General features: G+C 33.9%; 1 protein-coding gene across 4 annotated transcripts in view; it reads left to right on the top strand.

Moving 5' to 3' along the window:
- Positions 1 to 27,440, top strand: part of EPHA6 (EPH receptor A6) — an 878,132-nt gene that overhangs the window by 164,102 nt on the left and 686,590 nt on the right. For all 4 annotated transcript variants that reach the window (XM_059164403.1, XM_059164402.1, XM_059164404.1 and 1 more), the window contains one exon: positions 21,454 to 22,117. In XM_059164403.1, the coding sequence (XP_059020386.1) occupies positions 21,454 to 22,117 (664 nt within the window). The remainder of the gene's footprint in view (positions 1 to 21,453; positions 22,118 to 27,440) is intronic.

Raw genomic sequence — 27,440 nt, 5'->3', positions numbered from 1 at the left:
CAGGCGTCCCACGGTTTATTCTTATATAAGAAATGAGAGACTCTTGATTTTGGGAAGCAAACTGAGGGGTTGTGGAAGGGGAATTGGGTGGGGGTTTGGGGCATTTGGGTGATAGGCTTTAAGGAGGGCATGTGATGTGATGAGCTTTGGGTGTTATACACAGATGATGAATTATGTAGCACTACATCTGAAACTAATGATGTACTTATATGTTGGCTAATTGAATTGAAATAAAATTTTGAAAAAATAGAAATGAGATCTAGTTAAATCTTTTTACCTCCTGTAAGAGAAGAGTCTCTTAGAAGAACCAAATTATGATTGCCTCTACATTTTACCTACTTAGTTAAATCTCATATTATCATCATTATTCTATGTAAGTCCTCTCTTTTTTTATTTATTTAATCCTCCTTCCCATTCATATTCTTATTCTTTTACCATAGACAACTACTCTGTTGTATTTGAGTTGAAAACCTTTAATTAGTGTACATTCTTAGACATGTAAATTATCACATGAATATATTATTTTTGTATAGATTGCAGATCTCATTTTGATTCTATTTTTTATCAGCCCTATGTTTTAAGATCTGTCTTTTTTGCTCAGTGTACATTTACTCTTTTCAATACGAACTGCTGTGAATGTACTATGTCAGTGTTTGCTTCCACTACATTTTACTTATCTCCAGTGATTACCTCTAAATTCCAATGACCATAAATCACACTATGATGAACATACATCTATATTTCCAGTTATAGACCTGAATATTTCAGTGCAATTTATGTATTTGTGAATGTGTGTATGAATTTATATGTATTAGGGTATATACATACGTAAAGTGTCAGAAGATTGTCCTTTGTAGTAGCTGCAAGAATCTATTTCCTCACCAACAATGTATGAAGTTTCTTCCTTGCCTGCCTCCTGACAGTACTCAACAAGATAATGCTTTTTCATTTTTGTCTATCTTAATGAATCTAAAATGTTATTTCACTGCTGTTTCAGTTTAAGCTTTAATGAGTTTGTGAATCTTTTCCTATACTTGGCATTATTCTATGTCCTCAGTTATTTTTTTTTAATTGGGAATGCTGGATTTCTATTATTGATTTGCAAGAATTTTTTATGTAGTCTGGATATTCTAAGTATTATCACTGCCAAAAAAGTATCCAACTCTTTTACCTGCCAATAATGACCATGGTGTCCTTTGTTCAGTAAAAATCCTTTTTTTATATATCAAATTCACCAGTTTTTCACTTTACATTTTGTAATTTAGGTTATTGTTTAAGAAGTCCTTCCCTAACACAAAGATATTTGTTTACACTGTATATTAACTTTGAAGTTTTACCTTTTATATTTAGATCAGTTGCCTTTGGGGATCAACATTTTTATGCGGGATTATACAGAAATCCAATTTTATTTTTCTTCACATATTGAGTGATTTTTCTACTAGTAACAGCCCATCAATTGCACTGATTGTGTATACACCCATCGTTTGATATTTACTTACCATATGAACATGATCTTTGAACTTTATATTGTTTCATGACCCATTTGCCTGTTGATGTGCTAATATACAAAATTTTATGACTGGAATTAGAGTGTATTTTAATATCAATAGGGCAGGTCATACCAGTGAAAGACCTTTTTTTAAAAATAACTTAATTATTCTTGAAATGTTATCCTTTCCTATACACTTCAGAATGTTACTGAGTTTCCAAAAGATAATGAGATAGTCTTTATATTAGAACTCAATTTAGTTACAGATAAAAGTGAGGAAAATGGATATCTTTACCCTATTGAATCATTCCATGACTATCACAGATTGTAGTGTCCCATCCAAGAATATTAGATGCTTTCTATTTATTTATTCAGAACTTCTTTTGAGAGCTTCACAGGGAGCCACCTGGCAAAGAAAAATGTGATTCCAGGGGTTCAGCACCACAAAGCAAAGTACAGGAAGTTACCTCTGAAGCTGAGAGACAATACTTAATAATGTCTCAGATAAGAATGGACTGTTCTTCAAATTTGGTTGAATATATTTAAGTCCATTAGAGTAGGAATTTGAGACATTTACATTTCTGCTCTCAAGTTTAAGCCATATTTTTTTTGTTGCCATTGCTGTTACTTTTTTTTAGGAGAGTAATTTGTTGATGTTTTTTAGTAAATAAAATTGTTCTATTTTTATTATCAGAAATATATGAGTTAACTAGAATTAAATAGGAAGACTTTTGGAACTAGGCTTGGAAACTATTTTTAATAATAATTTGGTATTGACACATGGAATATAGATTCCATTCTATATGTAAGCATAAAGTTATGGAAAATTTAAAAATTAATAAGTCATGAAAAAGGAAGTAAAATCAGCTGATAATTCTTTCTTTGAGAAATAACCCCTGCACTGTTATTCCAGTTGTTTAAGAGATCTTTTGCCAGTTTTGTGTCGGTACTTGTACTTTCTCTGTGAATATGTGGATATATATGTAAATATACACATTATTATTATATAATATTTTTATGAAACCTAGGTTATATAATATATAATAAATTATATATAACTTATGTAAATATGCATATATATTTTAAAAATAGAATCTAAGGTAACTCATTTTTTATTTTACTTTTATTAGCATGTTTCTTTTTTTTTTTTTTTTTTTTTTTTTAAAGATTTTATTTATTTATTTGACAGAGATCACGAGTAGGCAGAGAGGCAGAGAGGAGGAAGCAGGCTCCTGCTGAGCAGACAGCCTGATGCGGGACTCGATCCCAGGACCCCGAGATCATGACCTGAGCCGAAGGCAGCAGCTTAACCCACTGAGCCACCCAGGCGCCCTAGCATGTTTCTTTTAAGTTTTTATTTTAATTCCTGTTAACATACAGTGTTATATTAGTTTCAGATGTACATATAGTGATTGAACAATTCCATATATCACCTGCAATTACTAGTGCACTCCATAATTACCATCTATTTAATCTCCCCTACTCCCCCTCTTGTAACCATCAGTTTGTTCTCCATAATTAAGTCTGTTTCTTGATTTGTCTCTTTCTTTTTTCAATTTGCTCATTTGTTTTGTTTCTTAAGTTCCACATGAGTGAAACCATATCTCTGACTGACTTATTTCACTTAGGATTAGACTTTCCAGCCTCATCTGTGTTGTAGCAAATGCCAAGATTTTCATTCCTTTTTATGGCTGAATAATATTTCATTGTATATTATTTAGTAAATATCACATATTTTTATCCATTCATCAATCGAAGGACATTTGGACTGCTTCTATAATCTGGCTAATTGTATATAATGCTGCTATAAACAGGGGTGCATATATCTCTTTGAATTGATATTTCGTATTCTTTGGGTAAATACTCAGTAGTGTGATTACTGGATCATAGGATAGTTCTATTTTTTAACTTCTGGAGGAACCTCATACTGTTTTTCAGAGTGGCCGCATCAGTTTTCATTTCCACCAATAGTGCAAGAGGGTTCCTCTTTCTTCACATCAGGGTAATGGTGATTTCATTGAATGAATTTACCAATTTTCCTTCCTTTTTCTATTTTTTGGACTTGAGAAGAATACATATTAACTCTTTTTAAGTGAATCCCAGAAGCCATCTGGTCTTGGACTTTTATTTTTGGGAGTTTTTTGATAACTGATTCAATCTCCTTGTTAGTTATTGACTCATTCAAATTTTCTGTTTCATCCTGTTTCAGTTTTGGTAGTGTATATGCTTCTAGGGATTTATCCGTTTCTTCTAGGTTGTCCAGTTTGTTGGCATAGTGTTTTGTAATATTTGTTTATGATTTTATTTTTGTGGTGTTGTTTGTTATTTCACCTCTCTCTCTCTCTCTCTCTTTTTTCTTTATAAGTCATGGCCAGAGATTATCAATTTTATGGATTTTTTTCAAAGAACCATCTCCTGGTTTTTATTGATCTGTTCTATTGGACTCTTTCTTTCTTTTTTTAGTTCCTATATCATTTTTTTTAATTTTTTTATTTTTTATAAACATATATTTTTATCCCCAGGGGTACAGGTCTGTGAATCACCAGGTTTACACACTTCACAGCACTCACCAAAGCACATACCCTCCCCAATGTCCATAATCCCACCCCCTTCTCCCAAACCCCCTCCCCCCAGCAACCCTCAATTTGTTTTGTGAGATCAAGAGTCACTTATGGTGGGCAGAGGACATGAACAGACATTTCTGCAAAGAAGACATCCAGATGGCCAACAGACACATGAAAATGTGCTCCATATCACTCGGCATCAGGGAAATACAAATCAAAACCACAATGAGATATCACCTCACACCAGTCAGAATGTCTAAAATCAACAAGTCAGGAAATGACAGATGCCAGTGAGGATGCGGAGAAAGGGGAACCCTCCTACACTGTTGGTGGGAATGCAAGCTGGTGCAGCCACTCTGGAAAACAGCATGAAGGTTCCTCAAAATGTTGAAAATAGTTCCTATATCATTTATCTCTGTTCTAATCTTTATTACTTCCTCTTCCTTCTGCTAATTTTAAGTTTTGATTTATTTATTTGTTTATTTATGAGTGGTGTCTTTGTCTGGGTTAGGGTTAGGGCTAAAGATAAGTGTCCATCTTTATCTCTTATTATAGTCTTTGTTTTAAATTCTATTTTTTTAAAATGTTATTTATTTATTTGATAGAATATTTGATAGAATGAGAGATCACAAGTAGGCAGAGTGGCAGGCAGAGAGAGAGAGGGGAAAGCAGGCTCCCAGCTGAGCAGAGAGCCTGATGTGGGGCTTGATCCCAGGTCCCTGAAATCATGACCTGAGCCAAAGGCAGAGGCTTAGCCCACAGGCGCCCCTTAAATTCTGTTTTTAGTGATATAAATATTGCTACTTGGCTTTCTTTTAACAGACACTTGCATGATAAGTCTTTCTCCATCTTTTCACTTTCAGTCTATAAGTGTCTTTAGGTCTAAAATGACTCTCCTACATGCAGCATATAGATGGGTCATGTTTTTTAACCCATTATATAACCCTGTGTCTTTTGTTTGGAGCATTTGGTCCATATACATTCAAAGTAATTATTGGTAGATATGTATTTATTGCCATTTTATTACTTGTTTAGTGATCATTCCTGAAGATTTTCTCTGATCTCTTGTTGTCTTTCTTTCATAGGTTGCTGATTTTCTTTAGTTATATATTTGAATTTCTTTCTCTTTATTCTTTGCATATTTATTAGTGGTTTTTGATGTATAGTTACCATTAGGTTTGTATATAACCTGTTCTACATATAGCAGTCTGTATTAAGTTGATGGTCATTTAAGTTTGAACCTGTTCTTTACTTATCTCCTCTCTACATTTTAGGTATGTATAGTTATATTTTATATCCTTTTATTTTGTGGAATTCCTTTACTAATTTTTTACAGGAATACTCATTTTTACTCCCTTTGTGTTTCCTACCTTTATCTTGTTACTTTTGGTCTCTCCTCTCCACTTAAAGAGTCCCTTTTAATGTTTCTTGTAGGGCATGTTTAGTGGTCATGAACTCAATTTTTGTTTGGAAAACTGTTTTTCCTTCTAATCTGAATGATAGTTTTGCAGGATAGAATATTGTTGGCTGCATATTTTTCCCATTCAGCACTTTGAATATATCATGCCACTCCCTTCTGGCTTGGAAAGTTTCTGCTGAAAAATCTTCTGCTAGTCTCATGAGTTTTCTCTTGAAAGTTATTGTCTTCTTTTGTCTTGGTGCTTTTAAAAATTTTTAGCACTGTATTGTACCAATTTCATTATAACAGTATGTCTTGGTGTAAATCTGCTTTTGTTGATTTTGATGAGAGTTATCTGTGCCTCCTAGATCAGGATATCTGTTTCCTTTCCAAGATTAGGGAAGTTTTTAGCCTTCTTCAAATAAATTTTCTGCTTCCTTTTCTCCTCCTCTTTTGGGAACCCTATAATATGAATGTTATTAGATTTGTGGAATCACTGAGTTTCCTAAGTCTGTTCTCCTTTTGCATAATTCTTTTTTTCTCTTTTTTGTTCAGTTTGATTCCTTTCCATTACTCTGTCCTCTAGGTCACTAATTCATTCCTCTGGTTCTTCTAGACTGTTGTTCATCACATCAAGCATGTTTTTCATTTCATTTATTAAGCCCTTTATCTATGCTGTGTTATTCCTTTTTCTCTGTTAAGGGTCTCACTGATGCAGTCTATTGTTTTCGCAAGTCCAGAGAGTGCCTTATGTTCATTGCTTTAATACTCCATCAGGCATGTTACTTATAGCTGCTTCACTTACATCTCTGACCTTGTCCTTTTCATTCATTTGGGGTAAATTTCTCTGCCTTCTCATTTTTTCAGAGTCACTCTGCCTATTTCTGTGTGCTAGGAAATTCAGCTACATCTCCTGTTCTTGAGGTTATGGCCTTATGAAGAAGGCCTATAGTGCTCTGCTGTGTAGTTTCCCCTGTTCCCTAGGGCCTGCCACTTCTAGGTGTGTCTCCAGTGTGTACAGCTTGTGCACTGCTGTTTTGTCCTAGATGCTTTATCCTTCAAGCCAGTCCTCTGCAGAGGCTGTCTTTGCCTATTATGTGGAGTGCTGGTCCCTGGCTGAAGGTGACATGTTTTTGTTTTTAAAGATTTATTTATTTATTTGAGAGAGAGAGAGAGAGATTGAGCATGAGTGAGACGGCAGAGGGAGAAGGAGGGAGAATTCAGGTGGACTCAGTGCTGAGCGTGAGCCTGATGTTGGGCTCAATCCCATGACCATGAGATCATGAATTGAGCCAAAACCAAGAGTCAGAGACTTAACCAACTGAGGCACTTGGGTGCATCTGAATGTGGCATGTTTTAACTAGGTGTGCTCTGGTCTGTGAAATAAGACTTATCAGCATCACCACTGGAAGGGAGGCACTGCAATATTCCCCAGTGGAGAAGACAAAGTGTGAGCAGGAGTTTGGGCAGGTCTTCTGGGGAAAGACATTTGCCATGTTGGGACTGTGGTAAGCATGACTGGGAGGGACAGTTCTCCCAGAGTGCAGGGTTGGCAGGGGTGTGTGTCGGGGGGGGGCGGGGGGTGGAGGTTGTTTGGTGTACGCAAGTTATATAGGAAGTGTCATTGCTGTGCTGGTTCCAGCAGGTGGCTCTTTGCTTATGTAGTGGAGTCAAAGAGGCAAATGGCAGAAACCAGTTTCTTTGTTCCTAGAGGGGTATCTCAGTGAACCCTATCCTTCTTGGATGCTGTCTGAAAAGGGTGAATAACCTCCCCCATCTTAGGCCCAAGAGCTCTTCAGATAGCTGTTTCCATGCTCTGTGTTCATGGATTGTTTGTGTGTCTTCTCTGCAAGAGTAGCACAATGCTCAGGGGGCTGAATCTCAGCCAACTCACTGACCTTTAAAACTCTAGGCTTTAAGCCCTACTGGTTGCCAGAGGTGACAAAATTGGGTCCTTCCCATTTTGCAAGCTAGTTGTTATGGAGATTCATTTTCCCTGTGCTTGCCTGTGTGTTTCTTTCCCTTCTCTGATACAACAGTTCCCTCTCCACCACAGAGGCTTTCTCTCCCAAACTGCCTCCACACTTATTACTTTCTCTGATATGCCCTCTTCTCTGCCTTTAGTTGTGGAATTTGTTCTGTCAATCTTGAGGTCAATTTCTAGTTTCTTAGAAAGATTTGATATTTATCTAGTTATATTCATGGGTCAGGGTTAGTCGACAGACCTTGTGCTCTGCCATCATCTTCCAGCCTAGTTAACTTTCTTTTTAATTCAGTTTTTCCACTTAACATATCATGGATATTTTTCTAAGCCATTAAATGTTCTTTGCAACATGAATTTTAATGACTAAATGGCATTCTTTCATTTCACCACTCCACAGTTATTTTTTAAACATTACTCTGATAAAATTCTAGAAGTGAGTTGCTAGATCCATGGCTTAAATACCTTCTTAGAATTCTTAAATATATTATCAAATTTTTCATGATTGGTACCTGTCATGCCAATTTTTTTTTAAGATTTTATTTATTTATTTGACAGACAGAGATCACAAGTAGGCAGAGCAGCAGGCAGAGAGAAATGGGAAAGCAGGCTCCCTACTGAGCAGAGAACCTAATGCCCACTGGATCCTAGGACCCTGAGATCATGACCAGAGCTGAAGGCAGAGGCTTAACCCACTGAGCAACCCAGGCACCCCACCAATATTTTTTCTATGAAGTCCTTTTGCTCCTAAATTTTTGGTGTTATTTTGTATGGTTATTCTTATTAGCAACAAGCAGTTGTGTCACAGTTGCTATTTCATGTGGGTGTTTGTTTTTAGTTACTAGAAGATTTTTTTTTTTTTTTTGCCAAGCACTTTTATATATTTTTGTATTTAAATTTGAGAACAGGTGACAGAGTAGGGCTGAACACTCTAAATAGTGAAATAAATTAATGTGCTTGAAGAAAACTTGAAAGAGGTACTGTGGGTTGCAGTTAGATTTTGTTTACTGTAAAATTTGTGAGGCTTTATTTTTTTAAAGTAGATATTTAGCAATTACTGATACGTATATTTTGTCTTCTGTACTTTCCATTTATATGCTGGTTTACAATTTTTTTCTTTTCACTCCCCCTTATGACTCTTTCATCTGTAATTTCTTCTGTCTTCTACTTTACTACATTTCTGTGTCTAAATACTGCCTATTTTTAGTTGTGTTAGATCTTGTAAGTAAATGTTAGACATGATGCTAGCTTGTATGTAAGTTTTTAACTATGGGAATCATATCTATTTAACTATATGTAGTACCTAGCTTAATTTATGTCCTTTTGATTTTTATCTACTTAGGAATTATGCAATGTTTTGCTTACTGGGCTTATGAATTATGTATTTGCATAGAAAAAAATGTGATGTAAGCAAACACACAGAGACATGTAAATATTTTTGTGTATTTCAAGTGTGTATCCACATAAAATATTTCATAAATAGTTACTGAGAATACCTCATGTTCTTCTATTTCTTAAAAAGATTGGATCAATCAGAAGTATACATGATAATTACTATCCAATCATTTTTGTCTTTTATAAAGCCCTTAATACAGAAATGCCTAAGTTCATTGGGTCCATATAATATATTTCAGAGCTGAAAGATTTATGTTCCCAACATGACCTTAAAATTCTGTGTGATGCATCATAAGTTTTATTACTATGCTAACAGCAATTTTAGTTTACTATTCTGTAGAATATAATATGTAATATTCAGGGATAGTTTTTTTCCTTGAAGTTTGCAGGGTGAACGGTTGTTAAGCATTGTTATTTAGTTAGCTTCAAATATTATTTTGCTTTTTTCTTTTTCCTAAGAAAAGATTAATGGAACTTTTTCTAAAGGTTGTTTGAAATAACAGGGTAAGTTTATTACACTGTCTGGCTTATTGCACAGTAATGGTTGTGTCAGATGCTATATAAAGGCATGCAGTTCTTTTAAATAGTTTTACAGAAAGACTGTAATACATCTAAACTATACTGTAGGTCATTAATAATTTGAGAGATTAAGGTAGAGGGGAAAATTCCCAATTTGGCTCATCAGTATAAAACTTTCCTTCTAATTACTACTAACTTGTTATTCTAAAATAATCTTTTAATAACTAGAAATCAGTCCCACAGAGTTATTTGAAAAGAATCATGCCTATGCTTTTATACTTTTCCCACTATTTACACCCTTTTATGCTTTAAGAATCATTGAGTATAAATATGAAAAGTCAGTGAGTTTAACTTATTATAGTTTTATTCAAATCATACATACATTTATGGCACATGTAATTCATATCTTTATATCAGTTAATTAATGCAGACAAGTATGTTTGGAGCCACTGGAGTGGCCAATGATCTTTAGGCATAGTTTTACAGGTAGGACTTTGATGTCATGTTTTGACCTATCAGGAACCATTCCCATGGAAATGTAGTCTTGGGTAGAGTTATAGTTTTGATTGAATTGTGGAGGTCTAATATATTTGAAAAAACAAGTGAAAATTGATATTTTTGTAAAGTGTTAAACAAAATATGGATCAGAACATACTAAGAAGATATGTACAGAATCATCTTCTTGCTTTGGAATAATCTACAAGTTTATTTTACATGTTGCATGTCTATAATAAGAAAGCACTCTTCTCCAGATTTCTGCCCAACTGGCACTGGACCAAACCTTTCTTGTCATAGCTGCCATAACTTCTCTGTTAACAAATCTGGTAGATATTGTGATATCTTTATTATACTGAACTTTTCAGCAACATTTGATATGCTTAAATACTTTCTCTTTCACTAATCATCTTCTTCTGTAATGAAGAAGAAATCTCTTAGAGATTTACATTAACTTACATTAACATGCACAGTTTGAATATTCATTTATTTCATACTTTTTGTTTATAAGACTTAACAATTCCCAATTTAATATACTTAAATATTGTATCTTTAGTGAAAGTAGAAAATCAGAATCAGGGCTATAGACTTTATTAGTAATTAGATCAGTGATAGACGACTAGATCAGTGAATTATCCCTATTATATGAAAGTCATTCTCCATTGAAGGATACCTCCCAAGTAGCCTGGGTATTGTTTCAGCTGCTCCGTTTACTCTCTGTAAACTGGTGTAAACACATATTCCTGATACCATTTTCCTTTCCTTTTCCTCCTTCTCTCTTGAAAACATATACACACACATAGAGACAGAGCACATCTCAATTCTAAACTTGAGTCTTCATCCTAACATAAACTCTTGTTTACTAGCATAATGCTGGCTGACTCATCTGATGTTTGTAGGCTTCAGTTAAGTCACCTGATATTTTTATGTTCAGCCAAGTCATCAATGAAAGCTCTAAAATAAGATGATTAATTTAGGAGATTGCCCAAAGTGTATATCTCTCTCAACAATGTGTGACATTTAGAATCCTGATTTAAGAAGTAATGGGTCTCCCATTAGTAGAAGCATTCAGAATTGGTTTAGTATTGAAGCCTTCTTTTATTCGTGTGTACATTCAGCAAATACATAGACCCTACTCTAATCCTGGAGTTGTATCTCCCTGGTAGTGGGATAGAGTAATGAACAAAACAAAGTGCCTGCCCTCACAAAAATTATAAGCTATCTAAATTTATTTTAGTTCAAAGACTCCATAGGGACCAATAGGTCTTTTCAGATACTTGTGGTATTGACTCTTCCTTTCTTTGTAAACTAAAGAAGTCAACTCCCTCCTTTAAGCCTGTGTCCTCATATATAAAACCAGGATTTTTATGTTTTCTGTATTTGCAAAGTCCTCTGGAAACTAGCAAGGTATTCATATATTGTTGAATATAAAGACAGATTAATTAGGATGAATATTTACCATATCTTTATTGCAGAAATCCTTATTTAAAGATGATATTTACAGCTTCTTCATTGTTCAAGGGAAAAATCTCAAATTTTTATAAGCAATTAAGCTTTCAGACATGCAGGAGATAGACTCTAAGAATTTTTAATCTTCGGGACACCTGAGTGGCTCAGTGGGTTAAAGCCTCTGCCTTCAGCTCAGTTCATGATCCCAGGGTCCTGAGATCAAGCCCCATGTCGGACTCTGCTCAGCAGGGAGCCTGCTTCCCCCTCTCTCTCTCTGCCTCTCTGCCTACTTATGTCAAATAAATAAAATCTATTTTATTTATTATTTATTTATTTATTTATTAGATTTTATTTATTTATTTATCTCTCTGTCAAATAAATAAAATCTTTTAAAAAAAGGAATTTTTAATCTTCATATGATAATTTTTATGGGAAGAATCATTTCTTCTTAATGGAAATTATCTTTTTTCCTATAATATTTTGGTCCTGTTAATAGGACAAATGCACCAAAAATAATAAATTTATTGATAAAACTTACTTAGTCTCGGCAGTTGTCTTCTAAACATGCCATTGATTCATTTTTTTCTTTTTTATTAAGTATCTTTGTAGTACTAATAAAAAAGTTTTATGTTTGCCCAAAGTGATATAGAAATGTATCTGCACATGATACATTTTGTTTCTTGTTTTATTCTCTGAAAGTAGTTATCATTTAAATGCAGAGCCTTCATTTTTCTGCTGCAAAAACAGATTTATGTTATTAACTATATGCCTAGCAGCAGAATTCAGGACACTAATTTTCTAAGTTTATGTCAGTATATTGACTCAAAGTGAATATTTAAGTGTTTCTGAGGAAAATACCACATTAGAATAAGAAGGCCCCTTTAACAAGCTCTTCTTTGATTGAGAATATTAGATGTTTATGATTTAAAAGTTAAGCCACTACAACATTACGTAAAGAGATGCTAAGTGCATTCAACAGCTTTAGTTTATTTGGATTGTACATGGTAAAAGGTAGAGTGTTTGGAACAAATCAAATATGTACCATTTTGCCAAATGAAGGCTGGTCTTCATTCTCAGATCTTCTAATTTTATCATTCTTAGAACAATGCTGAAGCTTTTCTTCCCCTGTCTTCACTTCTCATTTAAATTTAGTTCAATCTTAAGGACTAATTAGTTACAGTCACATAATAAAAAACACTTGGTAACAAGATATACATAGAATATTATAGGATTATCATGATTTTTTTGTTGTTTTCATTTTCCTTTAATCTATCTTTAGATTATCTTTTACCTTTGGAAAAAGTCTGAATAATAGGCTATCTCAGTGCTTTATTAATTAATCAACTGCCAATGTAATGGTCGGTAACAAAAAAGCCTTTGCTCTTTCAGATTCTGTATCTTTGAAATGATCTTTTGTTATATTCTATTTTCTTTGTATATCTTTGCATTCTATATTTATCAAAACCACAATTTAAAGAACTAAATAAAAAATATTTTTCACCACATATTTATCTCCTAGCTTATAGTTGGGATCTTTTGCAAATGGAAACAGAAATATATTTAAGACTTAGTCATTTTAATGTTAGACTGTCTGGTAGTATTGAGGTATGTGATTTTTTTTTAAGGTAGGGAGAAAAGAGAAGAGAGAAAAACAATTTCATATGCATATAAATAAGTACTTATTCACTTGGAAGGTACAGGGTAAACGTGAAATTCAAAGTATTTTTTTTTAAATAGCGTCTCACTCTTCAGTGTTATTAGAGTGCTAACTTCCCAGATCCCTACAATCAGCATATTGAACTTTGTTTTTTACTGATTTTTTTTTCTTTCTTTCTTTACATAAAGCAGACCAGCCCTAAAGCTGTTTAGAGCCCTAAGATTTCTAGGATATGGTCTCCCCCCTCCCTCCTTTTTCTCTCTGGAGATATAGAGGGGAAAATCTTAGTATGAGGGTAATTCTCTCCTTTTCTACAAGTTTTCTTGAACCATGCTTTTTGAGTAAGTAATCAGGACTTATACTGCTATTTGAAATTATGATTACCTTACCAAGAGCCCTTTCTATGCTGAGAAACAGAGTATCTGCTTTTATTTTAAATTTTTAACCTTTATTTTTGAAATAAATATTTATATTCCTGATAAGTCCAAAGATTTTCAGAGTGAAGAAATTAAAAATTTGAAAGATTTACCTTTGCAGTTTAGAAGCGTGGGTCAATTTACCAACAAATTGTCTATTCTTGCCTAGAAAAGCTATTTGATTTCCTTATTTTGTTCTCTGAGAAAAGAAAGAAGTCTGATTCTACAAGGACTGCTAGTTGCTTTAAGAATTAATTTCCCTGTTCTAATTTTCTATGCCCAAAAGGAATCCAGCTTTTTGGCCCAGTTTATTTAGCTTGCTATGGAAACAAAAATTCACATTGTGTGGATAGGGATGGGTTTTTAGAGAACCTCAGGCATAAATGGGTTAAGTACTGTTCATAGCTCTTTAGACTTTCTGTCACTTCTAAGAAATATTTATTTTAAATGAGGCTGCCCAAGAGATCCATTAGTGAAGAAATATGCTTAGGTGCTGTAAAGCAGTAAGTCATATGCACAAACTTTTGATAACTTTAACCCTGTACTAAGTGTTTCCAGGGTATAAAAGTTCCTGCTTCTGTTTGAAACAAGCACACACGTAACATTCTCTAGTGTAAAATATTTAGATGTACATGATCCTTGTAACTGAAGATATTACACTATGAAATAATCAAACTTGTCATTCGTTCTGCAGTTGAAATTAAATTGGTCAATTCTGGGCGCCTAGGTGACTCAGTGGGTTAAGTGTCTGCCCTCAGCTCAGGTCACCATCCCCAGGGTCCTGGGATCCAACCCCATGTGGGGCTTCCTACTCAGTGGGAAGCCTATTTCTCCTTCTTCCCCTACCCCTTCTGCCACTCATGTGCATGCTCTCTTTTTCTCTCAAATAATTACATAAAATCTCAAAAATAAAAAGCAATTAAGTTGGTCAATTTTGCCAGCTACTTACTTTTACATAATAGGAACTGAACTCAGAATATTATAGCTCCTCCATCTTATATTGTTTTTTAATATTCTTTATATAAGACAAACTACTAATATTATAAAACAACTCACTGATAAATATTGTAGAAAAGAGCTCATTAGAGCAAAACTCAAATTATGCTGTGGATTAAAAGATAAATTGAAGCATATTAAACTCTCTGAGGGTGTATTTGAATAAGCATCAGTTTGAACCGAACCAAACCAAATGTGGTTAAGGGTCACTCTGCTAACAGAGCTGGGAAAAGGCTTTTATAGAGCAGATGGGGAAGCAAAGCAAGAAAATTATTTGATTGTCTGTAGCTTAAGTGGGTACCTTATTTGGGAAAGCCTGGTTGGCTTCACAATTGTTATTGGTTGTTCATAGGTTTTTTTTTTTTTTTTTTTTTTTTAACCTTGGGGCATTTATAGGAATTTAGTATAGCTTAGGTTTCAGTTTGCTTAAGTAGTCTGCAAAGGCATTAGAGCCACCTCAGTCTAATGGCATCCTTGTTTAATTACTTTAATACATACGTCTGCAGGGTAGAATATCTTGCAAAATGTATTTACTCTTAAGGCCTGGATGAATAGAAGAGAGAGAGCTTGTCATATGGTAATTTTATGAGTTTTTTTTTTAGATCAAAGAGTAGATATATGAATTATATGTGATGAATAGAGAAAGCTTCACCACTTGTAGTGTCTTGCTCAGTGAAAAATTTTGGTTAAATAAAAATCAGTTGCCCTCCAAAGGGTTGTCAGGAAGACTCTCATGACCCATAAGCTGTTTGTTCTAAGAATGTTAATGTTGGATATGGTATGGTAAAGTCCAGTGAGGCCCCTGGAGGAAGCCAGAACTAGACTTGGAAAAACAAAATTTATTATATTCACAGGATTCAATAAAGGAGTAAACACATGCCACACAGGGCCACAGGGGAAATGATAGGTTTTCATCAAGTGGCAGAAGATAGGATGAGGAAAAAGCCTGAGCCAGTGTCTTTATTGGGTTTTCTGTGGGAAAGGCAAGGTAGGGCAGAGTAGAGTTTAGGATTAGGTATTTGGAATAACTCCTACAGGTTTTAGATTGTAGAGGTGGTCTCCAGTTACCTGGCATCTAGGAACAATTATCCCAGAGCTCTGGGATAATTAAGGGCAGGGAAAATATTATTTTGGTATACTAGAGAGTTAAATAAGGAAGTAGCTGGAGCCATTGACTCAGATTTGTTTGGTTTGCATATGAAAGACATGCACTAGGCTCAGGCCCCTTTGCTACCTCTAATTGGCTAGCCTTGGGAGGGGCACTCTCTCTCAAGCCAGTAAGTATGCCAGCAAAACATCATAAATTGCAGAAAATAAAAGTAAAAGGGCTGGTTTCAGCCCTTGGTCCATGCAACATTGGGCAATGAGTAATTCCTAAATATTGAGTTCCTTTTCAGTAATACAAAAATGAAAATATTTATTTTGCTTTATTAGATTGATGAGAAACAATTAACATTTGTGAAAAAGCTTTGACAAGTATAAACTTAGTATACAAAATAGTTACCCTCAGGAGACCGTGAATCCAAGATACACTTGAAGTTTAGAAAAGAGAGAACCAACCCTTTGGTGTACAACTGATTCTTGCTTAACCAAAACTTCTCACTGAGCAGAATACTCCAAGTTACAAAACTTTTCCAATTATCATTTTGTAATTTATCTGTCCACTCCTTGATCCAAAGAAAGGACTTATAAAACTACCATGTGACAGAAGAAACTCTCCATTCTACTCATCCAGGCCAGAAGAACGAATACAATTTGCAAGATATTCTACTCTGCAGAAGGATATGTGGTTTGATTTTGGCAATACGGAGCTCTTTTATACATAATGTATTAGTAAACTGTTTTATGTTGGTATTTCAAGTCCTGTATAAAAGTATTTTTAAAAAGCATGAAATTAAGGAGTCAGAGTATTTTGGGTTCAGTACCCATTATGTAAAAGCAAGCAGCTGACAGAGTTGACTGACTTAATAACAGAATTAATAACAGGTTTGATACAGATTTTCATTTTGTTTCTGCAATAGCTGGGGAATATGTACATCTAAGTACTTCACAGTTATAGTATAATTATGTGTTTGTTTTACATAGGGGCAAAAACTTCTACCCATTGAACATAGGTGCAGGGTTATAGTTGCTAAAAAGTGTGTGCATATAGACTAGTCTTACATATTAATTGGTATTCGTTCTTCTCCTTAAAAGAAAACTTGAGTCCATCTGACCAAGAAATTCTGGGGTCTGACCCACAGTGTTGCACAGAAGGAAAGTGTAGGATCTAAGCTCTTTAAAGAACTCCATCACTTATTTGGCTCCATCCTCCAGTGGTTGTACTATGCCCCTGGTATGTTCAACCTAGGTTGATGGAAGGGCCAAAATTGGCAGCTTTTTGTGGCAGAGAAGGGCACAGCTTGACATTAGGGCTGGGATGCTCATATATGTGCATATGTGAAGCCATTCATGACATGGGATAGAGTTAGAATCAGGGAAGGAAATAGAAGTGGGACTAAGGTTAAGGGCTGTCTGTTTATGAGCTACACATGCTAACATAAAACTCAAAGGACAAGTAATCTATTTGATTTTTTAAATCTTACATGTAAAATTTTTAAATTTTAATTCCAGTATAGATAACATATAGTATTACGTGGTATTCAATAAAGTAATTCCACAGTTCCATACATTACTCAGTGCTCATCAGATTGAATACTCTTACTTTCCTTCACTTATTTCACCCATCCCCCTACTCACCTCCCTTCTAGTAACCATCAGTTTGTTCTCTATAGTGAAGAGACTGTTTTTAAGTTGGCTCTCTTCCCCTTTCCCCTGCTCTTTGTTTATTTGTTTTGTTTCTTAGATTCCACATATGAGTAGAATCATATGGTATTCGTCTTTCTCTGACTGGCTTGTTTCATTTAGCATTATACTCTCTAACTCCACTCATGTTGTTGCAAATGGAAAGATTTCATTCTTTCTTAAGGCTTAATAATATTGCATTGTATATATATACCATATCTATATCCATTTAGCTATTGAGAGACACGGGCTGCTTCTTTAGTCTGACTATTGTAAATAATGTTGCAATAAACATAGGGGTATATATATATATATCTTCAAATTAGTGTTTGCATGTTCTTTGGGTGAATACCCAGGAGTGAAATTACTGGATCGTACAGTAGTTCTCTTTAATTTTTTGAGGAACCTCCATACTGTTTTCCATAGTGGCTGCACCAGTTTGCATTCCCACCAACAATACAAAAGTGTTCCCCTTTCTCTTCATCCTCATCAACACTTGTTTTTTGTGTTTTTCATTTTAGCCATTCTGACAGGTGTGAGATGATATTTCATTGTGGTTATGATTTGTATCTCTCCAATGACAAGTGATGTTGAACATCTTTTCATGTGTCTGTTAGTCATTTGTATGTCTTCTTTGGAAGACATACAAGACTATGTCTGGTCAAGTCTTCTGCTCATTTGGATTATTTGGGGTTTTTTTGGTGTTGAGATGCATATATTTTTTAAAATATATTTTGGATACTAACCCTTTATCAGATATGTCATTTGCAAATGATTTCTCCTGTTCAGTAGGTTGTCTTTTATTTTTGTTGGTTGTTTCTGTGCAGAAGCTTTTTATTTTGATGTAGTACCAAAAGTTAGTTTTTTTCAAAGACCAAGTGTTTTTGTTTTGTTTTGTTTTTAAGATTTTATTTATTTTACAGAGATCACAAGTAGGCAGAGAGGCAGGCAGAGAGAGAGGGGGAAGCATGCTCGATGCAGGGCTTGATCCCAGGACCTGAGATCATGACCTGAGCTGAAGGCAGTCTTTAACCCACTGAGCCACCCAGGGGCCCCTAAAGGCCAAGTGTTTTAAATTTGAACCTGACCTTCCATGGTTTTATGAAGGTATCTTTGCAATATAGACAAAGAGAACATGCTTAGAATTCAATCTGATTTAAAGAATGTCTTATCATTTTAGCATATTTAGACATCTGATCTGTGAGCCCTCATATTCCCATTCTTATGGAGTACGCCACAATTTAAGAGGCTTTATTTATTTTAGTACTTGAAAATTATAGCAAAAATTTTATGGAACTGTGTAAGTGAAAATATAACTGTGTATATGCAATATTTCTGAAGGCTATATTATGATTATAATATAATACTATCTCTGCATCTGCTTATTTTAATATTTTTAGTAAAATTCATAGTCTTTTAGATCTTATACCAATATTGAATTGATATTCTTTTTTGATTAGTCAGATTCAATTTTAAAAATCTAATTTTAGTTTCTTTCCATATTTTGGGATAAGATGAACTTTAACATTTGATCTCTTTTATCTATTTTGGTAACCAAATCTAATTCTGACTTCTTCTTTAAAAATTAAAGGGAGAAGAAATGCTACTGACCATTGAGTATCACAAATTTAACCAAGAAAATGATGTACCATTTTATTAAGAATCTTTATGGAGTGTCTTTGAGAAGAACCACATTTCTCATTCTCTGTGTATATTTTGTCATTTCTTCATCCCTTGGTTCAGATAACTTTTTATTCAGTGAATGTATGTTATATTATTCACCTTTCTGACCTTTCTTTCCATCAAAACATTTTCCCCTAAACCCACACATTTTTAAATAAAGATACTAATGAGCAGAATGTTTTTTCACAAGAGGCAATTTTTGACATTTTAGTTAAATCTCTTATTTTGGGAGAATTGGTTGTAATGAGCATGGTTAATACTTTTTATTAATATGAAAGGGTGTACTGTGAAGGTGTCAAAATATAATTATTCAAATAAAATTTATTGAGAATATAGTTCCATACTTCTATGTGGGAGAGTAGAGAATGCAAAGTAGACCATAATAATTATATGCATTTCCTGAGAAACAAAATTACTTCTGATTAGAAAATTTTCCAAAATTAGAATAATCCTTGGTTAAGTATCTCGGAGTTTCTCCAATGGGTGAAATCCTTATAATTTTGGGTACTGATTTCATTAGCTTATAGATTTTATTATTTGCATCTTGTTTCACTGCTTATATTCTGAATGGTTAGTTTGCCTTTAAAATGAACTATGAGGGCGCCTGGGTGGCTCAGTGGGTTAAGCTGCTGCCTTCCGCTCAGGTCATGATCTTAGGGTCCTGGGATCGAGTCCCGCATCGGGCTCTCTGCTCAGCAGGGAGCTTGCTTCCTCCTCTCTCTCTCTCTTTCTCTCTGCTTGCCTCTCTGCCTACTTGTGATCTCTCTGTGTCAAATAAATAATAAAATCTTTAAATAAATAAATAATAAATAAATAAATAAATAAATGAACTATGATAGTGTTGGTTTGCCTTAAACTTAAATGTAAGAGTCAGATAAGACCTATGATCACTAGGATGAAAAACATTTAGATGGGTAATTGCATGTATCTTTATGAGATTATTGACTAACTCTTATGTTTATCAAGGGTGTTTTGCAAAACTATATCCACAGTTCCAAAGGAACTTACTGTTTCTTTTGGAAAATATACTACGAAGTTCAAGTTAGAAGCTTATAAACAAAATTTTTAGATGCAGATGGTTTTTAAGATTGCATGATAAGATAAATTATTTCTTTGTAGAAATGTATAGTAGATACTGAAAGTGGTTAGCATCGTTACTGTCCTATAGACTGAAGAAAGTAGCTATTCTATTGGAAACTGCTAATTGAAATTCAACTAGTCTTGATTAAGTGACTCTCAATAGCCAATTAAGGTAAGAAACTGCAAACAGGGTGTGTTAAATAATCTTATTATAAATAACTGAAGTATGATATTAAGAAATAAAGTACTTAATCACTATAGAAAACAGTTTATTGTTTCCAGGATACTTTAATAGAAATGAGAAACTATGATGACTGGCATGTTTTCCCAAAAAGGTTATAAAATTAACAGACTTTTTTTTTAATCTATTGAAAATTATCACTGTTACTAAACAAATAAAATACAATAACAGTCTCAATTTGTAATTTGTAATTAATATTTAGATGTGTAAATACCAACAATGCCAGTTTATATCAAGATACTTGGGATTTTTATTAAATTTTTTAAAAAAGGATAAACAGTTTTTCTATGCAAATAAATGGCAGAATGCTCAAAGTACCCTTGTAGAAGTGAAGATAATGCAGTGATGCCTTCAGAGTGAAAGCTAAAGTGCTCAAAAAGCTTATAAAGGCTCTATTTTTTTCCTTTCTCTTTTCTGTCCTGTTAGGTAGTGTGTGTCCAGTGCCCATTCATACTGTTCCTATACTCCTGACTAAGGGTATTTGTACTTACTATTTCCTCTTGGCAAGGTTCTCTCTCACCTCCAAGACATCACTTGAACGTCACCACCTCAGTAAGGCATTTTCTGGCCACCTGATTTAAAATGTCAACCCTCTTCTCCATCTCCTTGCCTTAATTTTCCCCATTGTACTTTCAAGCATTTTTTTAAGCTGACTCATTTACAGGTTTTATCATGTCTCCTAACTTGAAATAAGCTCCAAAAAAGCAGGGTTTGGCTGGTTTGCTGCTATATTCCTGGTGTCCAGAATAGTGTCTCATAAGTATTTCTTGAATAAATCTATGGCATGTCAGATAGACATGCAAATATTTAATTGAATACTGCTAAATATATGTCACTTTATGGCAAATTGGATATGGAGGCAGGTGGGTAACCACCGTATGTGTGTCATCAGTCTATTTCTTTAATCATATAGTGGATATTATTTTATTTTATACAGTGTACCAAGAACTATTTATTTGCTTTACATATATTAAGTAAATTATGCCTTACAACAACCCTATGAAACATATACTATTATCAGCTCCATTTTACAATTAAGGAAACAAGAGGTAAAAAGTAAGTAGCCCTTGATCATACATCTAATATTTAGGAAAGCAAGGTTCACACCAAGGCAGATGGTATGTCCGGAACATACACTCCTAACCAGAGGTTCATGGCTAAAATCCTTCTGTACTGTTGCTTTGAATACTTTCATTTCTATCCTTTTTATTTAGGTTTCTTTGCTCAAACAAAATTTTGGAGGTAATCATATCTGTTTAACCCACTGTGGTTTTATAATCATTTCAATTTTTTTTCTTTTTGCAGTGGGATGCTATCACTGAAATGGATGAACACAATAGGCCCATTCATACCTACCAGGTGTGCAATGTAATGGAACCAAACCAAAACAACTGGCTTCGTACAAACTGGATCTCCCGTGATGCAGCTCAGAAAATTTATGTGGAAATGAAGTTTACATTGAGGGATTGTAACAGCATCCCATGGGTTTTGGGGACTTGCAAAGAAACATTTAATCTGTATTATGTGGAATCAGATGAGTCCCATGGAATTAAATTCAAGCCAAGCCAGTATACAAAGATTGACACAATTGCTGCTGATGAAAGTTTTACCCAGATGGATTTGGGTGATCGTATCCTGAAACTAAACACGGAAATTCGTGAGGTGGGGCCTATAGAAAGGAAAGGATTCTATCTGGCTTTTCAAGACATTGGGGCATGCATTGCCCTGGTCTCAGTCCGTGTATTCTACAAAAAGTGCCCCTTCACTGTTCGAAACTTGGCTATGTTTCCTGACACCATCCCAAGGGTCGATTCTTCTTCTTTGGTTGAAGTAAGGGGCTCTTGTGTGAAGAGTGCAGAAGAGCGTGATACTCCTAAACTATATTGTGGAGCTGATGGAGATTGGCTGGTTCCCCTTGGAAGGTGTATCTGCAGTACAGGATATGAAGAAATTGAAGGTTCTTGTCACGGTAAGAATGAAACACTCAATTTCTCATGCATTTAAGTGACATTTTAAACAGGTAAATTTGTTTTACATTTATTTTCAAATAATACATTTTCAAATGCTATTATTGGCAGAATTGATTGTGGAAGAAATTATGAACTATTACATAGTTTCTTATTATTTTTCCTCCTAGAAAGGGTATATGAAAATGTATAATAAATTGTATACCATGACAAATGTTCCTCCATATTGAGGAAATGGTTAAGCCATTATTTTACATTACAGTGTATAGAATGTACAGGTGATTATGAATGGCTATAACCACCTAATTTTTTAAAGTAAAACAACATCAATAGCAGGAACAAAAAACAAAAGGGATTCAAAATGGACATTTGCTCAGCTTTCATGTTTGATGACCTATAGAGAATGTGTCATTTAAAGATAGTTTGAAAACAATGATTTCTTTCATGTTTAATTGTATAATTGAATAGTACCTAGATAAGATGAAGTTATATTTAAATAAGTGAGGAATAAACATATATGTTTCAAAAACATACAGGATAGTTTATGCAGATGTTATGTGTTTGGTAATTGAATACTGACTGTGTCAGATCTTAATTTATCTTTTGCTACTATTTTTTAAAGACTTATTTATTTGAGAGAGTGAGAACACATGCATGCATGCACATGCACGCACACACACACACACACACACACTCATACACACATGTGTGTCAGGGAAGGGCAAAGGAAGAGGGAGAGACAGTTACCATCCTGGATCCTGAGATCACTACCTGAGTGGAAACTAAGAGTTGGACACTTAACAGACTGCGCCATCCAGGTGCCCCTATCTTTTGCTACTAGTAAGTACAATTTCCTGCCATATAACAAATTACTTTTTAGTTGTTATAATAGTAATTGTGTAATATCTGTCAGGAAATATTAACACAACACAATGCTAATTGGGTTTAGAACCATACCTTTCACATTGTTATGATAATAAAATACCTATAATTTTCAAGATGGAAGATTTGTTTCTTTAATGTGAATAATTTTGTGGGACTTATTAATCTAATAAATGTATACATATAGAAATAAAATTATGGCTTGAGAAATAGTAACACAATACAGATATTTCCTTTTAATGGTAGATGGTTTATAAGTTTGTTTTCTGTAGTGCCATATTGAATTTACTGACTTCTTTGTTGCTGCTATATTCATGTTCTTTAAAAAGGATAAATAATAAATAAGAAAAATAAGAAAAAATATATGCATGTAAAGATCATGAAAAAATACATGTGAATTTTTAAAGGTTTTATCTATTTATAAAACCCTTGGGCTCTTGAATGTGGAAGCTCACTTGAGTTTCCAATGATGGTTATGTTTGGTTGTTTAAAAATACTAATATTTGCATAGAATCTATAGTATAATTTTTATAAAGCATGAACCAGCTTTCCTCCACTATTTAATTGTTAAAAGATCTTTCATTGACGTTTACCAATACAGATTAAATTAAAATTTTTATTCACCCATAACAAGGATTTAGAATGGAATAGTCAGAAATTATTCTTTGACGGGGCTTTCTAAAATGTTTCTATACACTGGAAAATAAACTAAAGAAATATTAGCATAATCAGTAGGATAAAGAGGATAACAAGAGCTGAGAATAAAACATTACACGATGCTAACATGTAGTTTCGCCACATTTGAAATTAGGTCGATACTGGACAATCATTGATAAAAGTATGGCTAAAGAATTTCAAATAAGCAAAGAATAATTCTTAGGACTTGTGTGATTAGCTTTTATTAAATATTTGTATTTTTATGTCATTAATCATAGAATAAGAGGTAGTGACAATTACTGATGGTTAGAGGCTTTTCTTAATATGTTTACTCTGTGAATTTCATTCTTATTTATATGCCTTAAAATTCTTTCATTTGTTGGGTAAAGAGGATTTTGGACAAATGATAATCATTATCAGACTGTGTTGAGCTACTGGTAGAGTCATCTGTCTTCATGGCTTGTTATCTTTTTAAAATTTATTTGATTATAGAAACATGAAAGAGTGGGTACAGTATAAATGTTCATCATCTCCTTATAGTGGATGGCAGAAATTGAAAGAATTAAGCTTGAATTCTAAATCCATGGCTTATTAGCTTTGAAATCACAGTTTCCTTATCCATAAATAAAGTAGTGGTTCTAATCAACTCATGATAAAGTATATGGAGAACTAATAAAAACACTCGCATCTGCTTGGTTCCAATTTAATACAACAAGTTGCTATTTACAAATGCAGGGGAAGCTGGAGTGGATGTAGAGACCTCATTTTTAGAAAGAGGTATCTTGCACTACCACTACTTGCCCTACCAGTCTCCATTTGAGAATACTTATTTGTCTGTTTTTGATGTTTTGCACTGCTTCTTTATTTCCTTTTGATAATTTTTGTCAGATTCTATTGCCATCTGTCAACAATTTATTTCACAACAAAATATTTGAATTACATGTAAGCTCAATGGCCAATTAATTAGAACTTACATGAATAAAATCATAGCTCATATAGTATATGGTCACATATGTAATGTGAGATATGTGTATGTGTATGTGTAATTGGAGAAGGAAAAACAGCACCTCTGTATCATTTCTGTGGTCTGTTTTGTTAGAACACCTAATTTATTTGAGCTATTAATATTTCTGAGTAACTACTTATCTGTTAAGCATTTTGGTAAGTGGTATGTTTTAGTTTTCTATTGTTACTGAGATAAAAGAACCCAAAATTTACTAGCTTAAAATCACCCTATTTTATTATTTTTCAGGACTCAACTAGGTAGTTCTTTTGTTTTAGGGTAAGCAAAGATCACTAATGTAGCTAAATCCACCTGTGAGGTTGATCAGAGCTAGAATGTCTATGATGACCACTCCTCTTCCAGAGTTTCATTGTCTATGGTGTCTCATCATTTAAGAATCTAGTCTAAGATATTTTATAGTACCATGGCTTTTACAGTACCATGCCTTAAGAGGGAGTTTTTCACATGGCCAAATAAATAGTGACTATATGAGGGGGGATACTCTACAAGTGGGTGAATACTAGGAAGTATGTTTATAGAGAGGTGCCAGTGTGACAGTATACCACAGTCCACTCTGGATTCTCTTAATTAATGCCCCTCCTTTATGCACAAAACCCCACGTCCTCCCAAACATTTATTCCATTATGGGATCATGTTTCAACAGAAGAGCATCATTAGAAATCAGGTCCAGATGTAAATGAAGCTTCATAGTTCAAGTTCCTCTTGACCTGGACAACTAAGAACTAAAAAGATAAGTTATTGTTCCACACACACAGTGTACATGGAATAGGGACAGGATAATTGTGAAAGATTCTCCCATTCCTAAGAGCTGGGAACACAGCAATCACTGGTCCACTGTGATTCTGAAATCCAGCTGAAAGTTGTCTGGATCTCTTATCATGAAGGCAGGGAATGTTCTGTAATTGGATCCCACTTCTACTCCCTGGGATTGGTTCTCTGTGGTTCTTCGTTTCCTTCTGTGGTTCTTGGATTTGGCACTCTGAGTCATCCCATTCCTTCCTTCCTCCCTCTCTTCCATCCCTTCTATTTATTTATTTTCATCCTCCTTATTTACAGGAACTGTTTGTATGTGTGTTTCACCAGGGCTGTCAGATAAAGGAGGAATATTTTAAAAACATGTGTAATTAAGAGTAAGAAATTTATTGATAGGAATGATCATAAGGCACTGAGAACCAAGAGCTACTTAGTACTTAAAGGCAGACACTATTGGTATACCTACAGAGTGCTCTTTTTATTCTCATTTCTGTGAAATAGGATTGTTTTCTTCAGGAGGCTTGCAGTAGATCTGGTTGCTTTAGATCTGGAAAGCCCTAAGAAATGTCTTTATCCTGCGCACTTGGGTGGCTCAGTTGGTTAGACTTCTGCCTTCTGCTTAGGTCATGATCCCAAGGTTCTGGGATGGAGCCCTGCATTGGGCTCCCTGCTCAGCAGGAAGCCTGCTTCTCCTTCCCTCTCTGTCACTGCTCCTGCTTATGCTCTCTTACTTGTTCTTTCTCTCTCAAATGAATAAACAAAATCTTTAAAAAGATATCTTTATCCACATTTTATAAATCAGGATGCTAAATTACTGAGAACAGAATTTTATTACTCAGAGCCACTCAGTAATTGATATTAGACCAAGAACTAAAGCCTAAATATTTTTTCTTTGTGTTTTCTCTCCCTATTTCCATTTTTTCCCCTGTTCCTCAATTTTCTCTTTTTGTTTCTCTTTCATTTCCTCATTCCAGGCATCCATTCTCCTATCTTGAACATTTAACTTTTCCTGCCTATTCACCAGTTTAGCAGAGCCCTAAGTTATTAATCATTCATTAGGTCCTTTTGTCCATGGTTTTTTTTTTTTTTTTTTTGAATTTGATGTGAACACAATTAGAACAGTATCTGCACATCTATTCTGAAATTCAGGCTACTGAGAATAATGGAATAATATATGGACTTACCTGGAACTTTGATGTAGAATATGAAAAATATGAGGCTTTAGGAATTTTGATAATTTACTTTAAATGGATTTGAGAACTCTTGATGTGCTATGTAAGGAAAACAAAATAAGCTGGTTTAAATAGAATTTATCTATATTTACTCATACTATCAATTTGTTATGAGTAATTTGTATTTCTTTGTATATCAATAATTTATCATTATATTTTATTCTAAAAGTTGTACTACTGAGTCTTAGAACATGTGATTCATTTCTCTATAATATTGTAAAGGCATATCTAAATACAAATTCTAGAAACCTAAAGGGTGAGATTCTCTTATTCTTGCTATCAGTCAGCTTTAAATAGACATGAATAGTACATTAAGCAGATATGCTAAAATTTAAAACCAAACACTAATTTAATTTATTCTGTTATATATAATAAGCATTTTTTTAATAAAATTTTTTATTTTTTATAAACATATATTTTTATCCCCAGGGATACAGGTCTGTGAATCACCAGGTTTACACACTTCACAGCACTCACCAAAGTATTTTTTTATTCTTGGCTCAAATCTCAATTTATTTCTCATAACTATTTTTATTTTATCTCATAGGTTTATAATTAAAATTATCTTATTTAGGCATATTGATGTTACAGATTTTATTGTTTTAATTGTCTTAATTTATTCCATGAAGGGTTTGAATTTAAAAAATGTTGATTCATAAAGCATTAACTTACATCAAATAGTATTTTACTGTATATATCTAAGAATACTTTAACACTATGGAAGAAAAAATTGGAAACAACATGATAAATTGAATGCAATTTTTTTCAGTTGTGAAT

This window comes from Mustela lutreola, chromosome 2 (assembly GCF_030435805.1).
Source record: "Mustela lutreola isolate mMusLut2 chromosome 2, mMusLut2.pri, whole genome shotgun sequence".
Classification (NCBI taxonomy): Eukaryota; Metazoa; Chordata; class Mammalia; order Carnivora; family Mustelidae; genus Mustela; species Mustela lutreola.
This window is presented reverse-complemented; position numbering and strand designations above follow the sequence as displayed.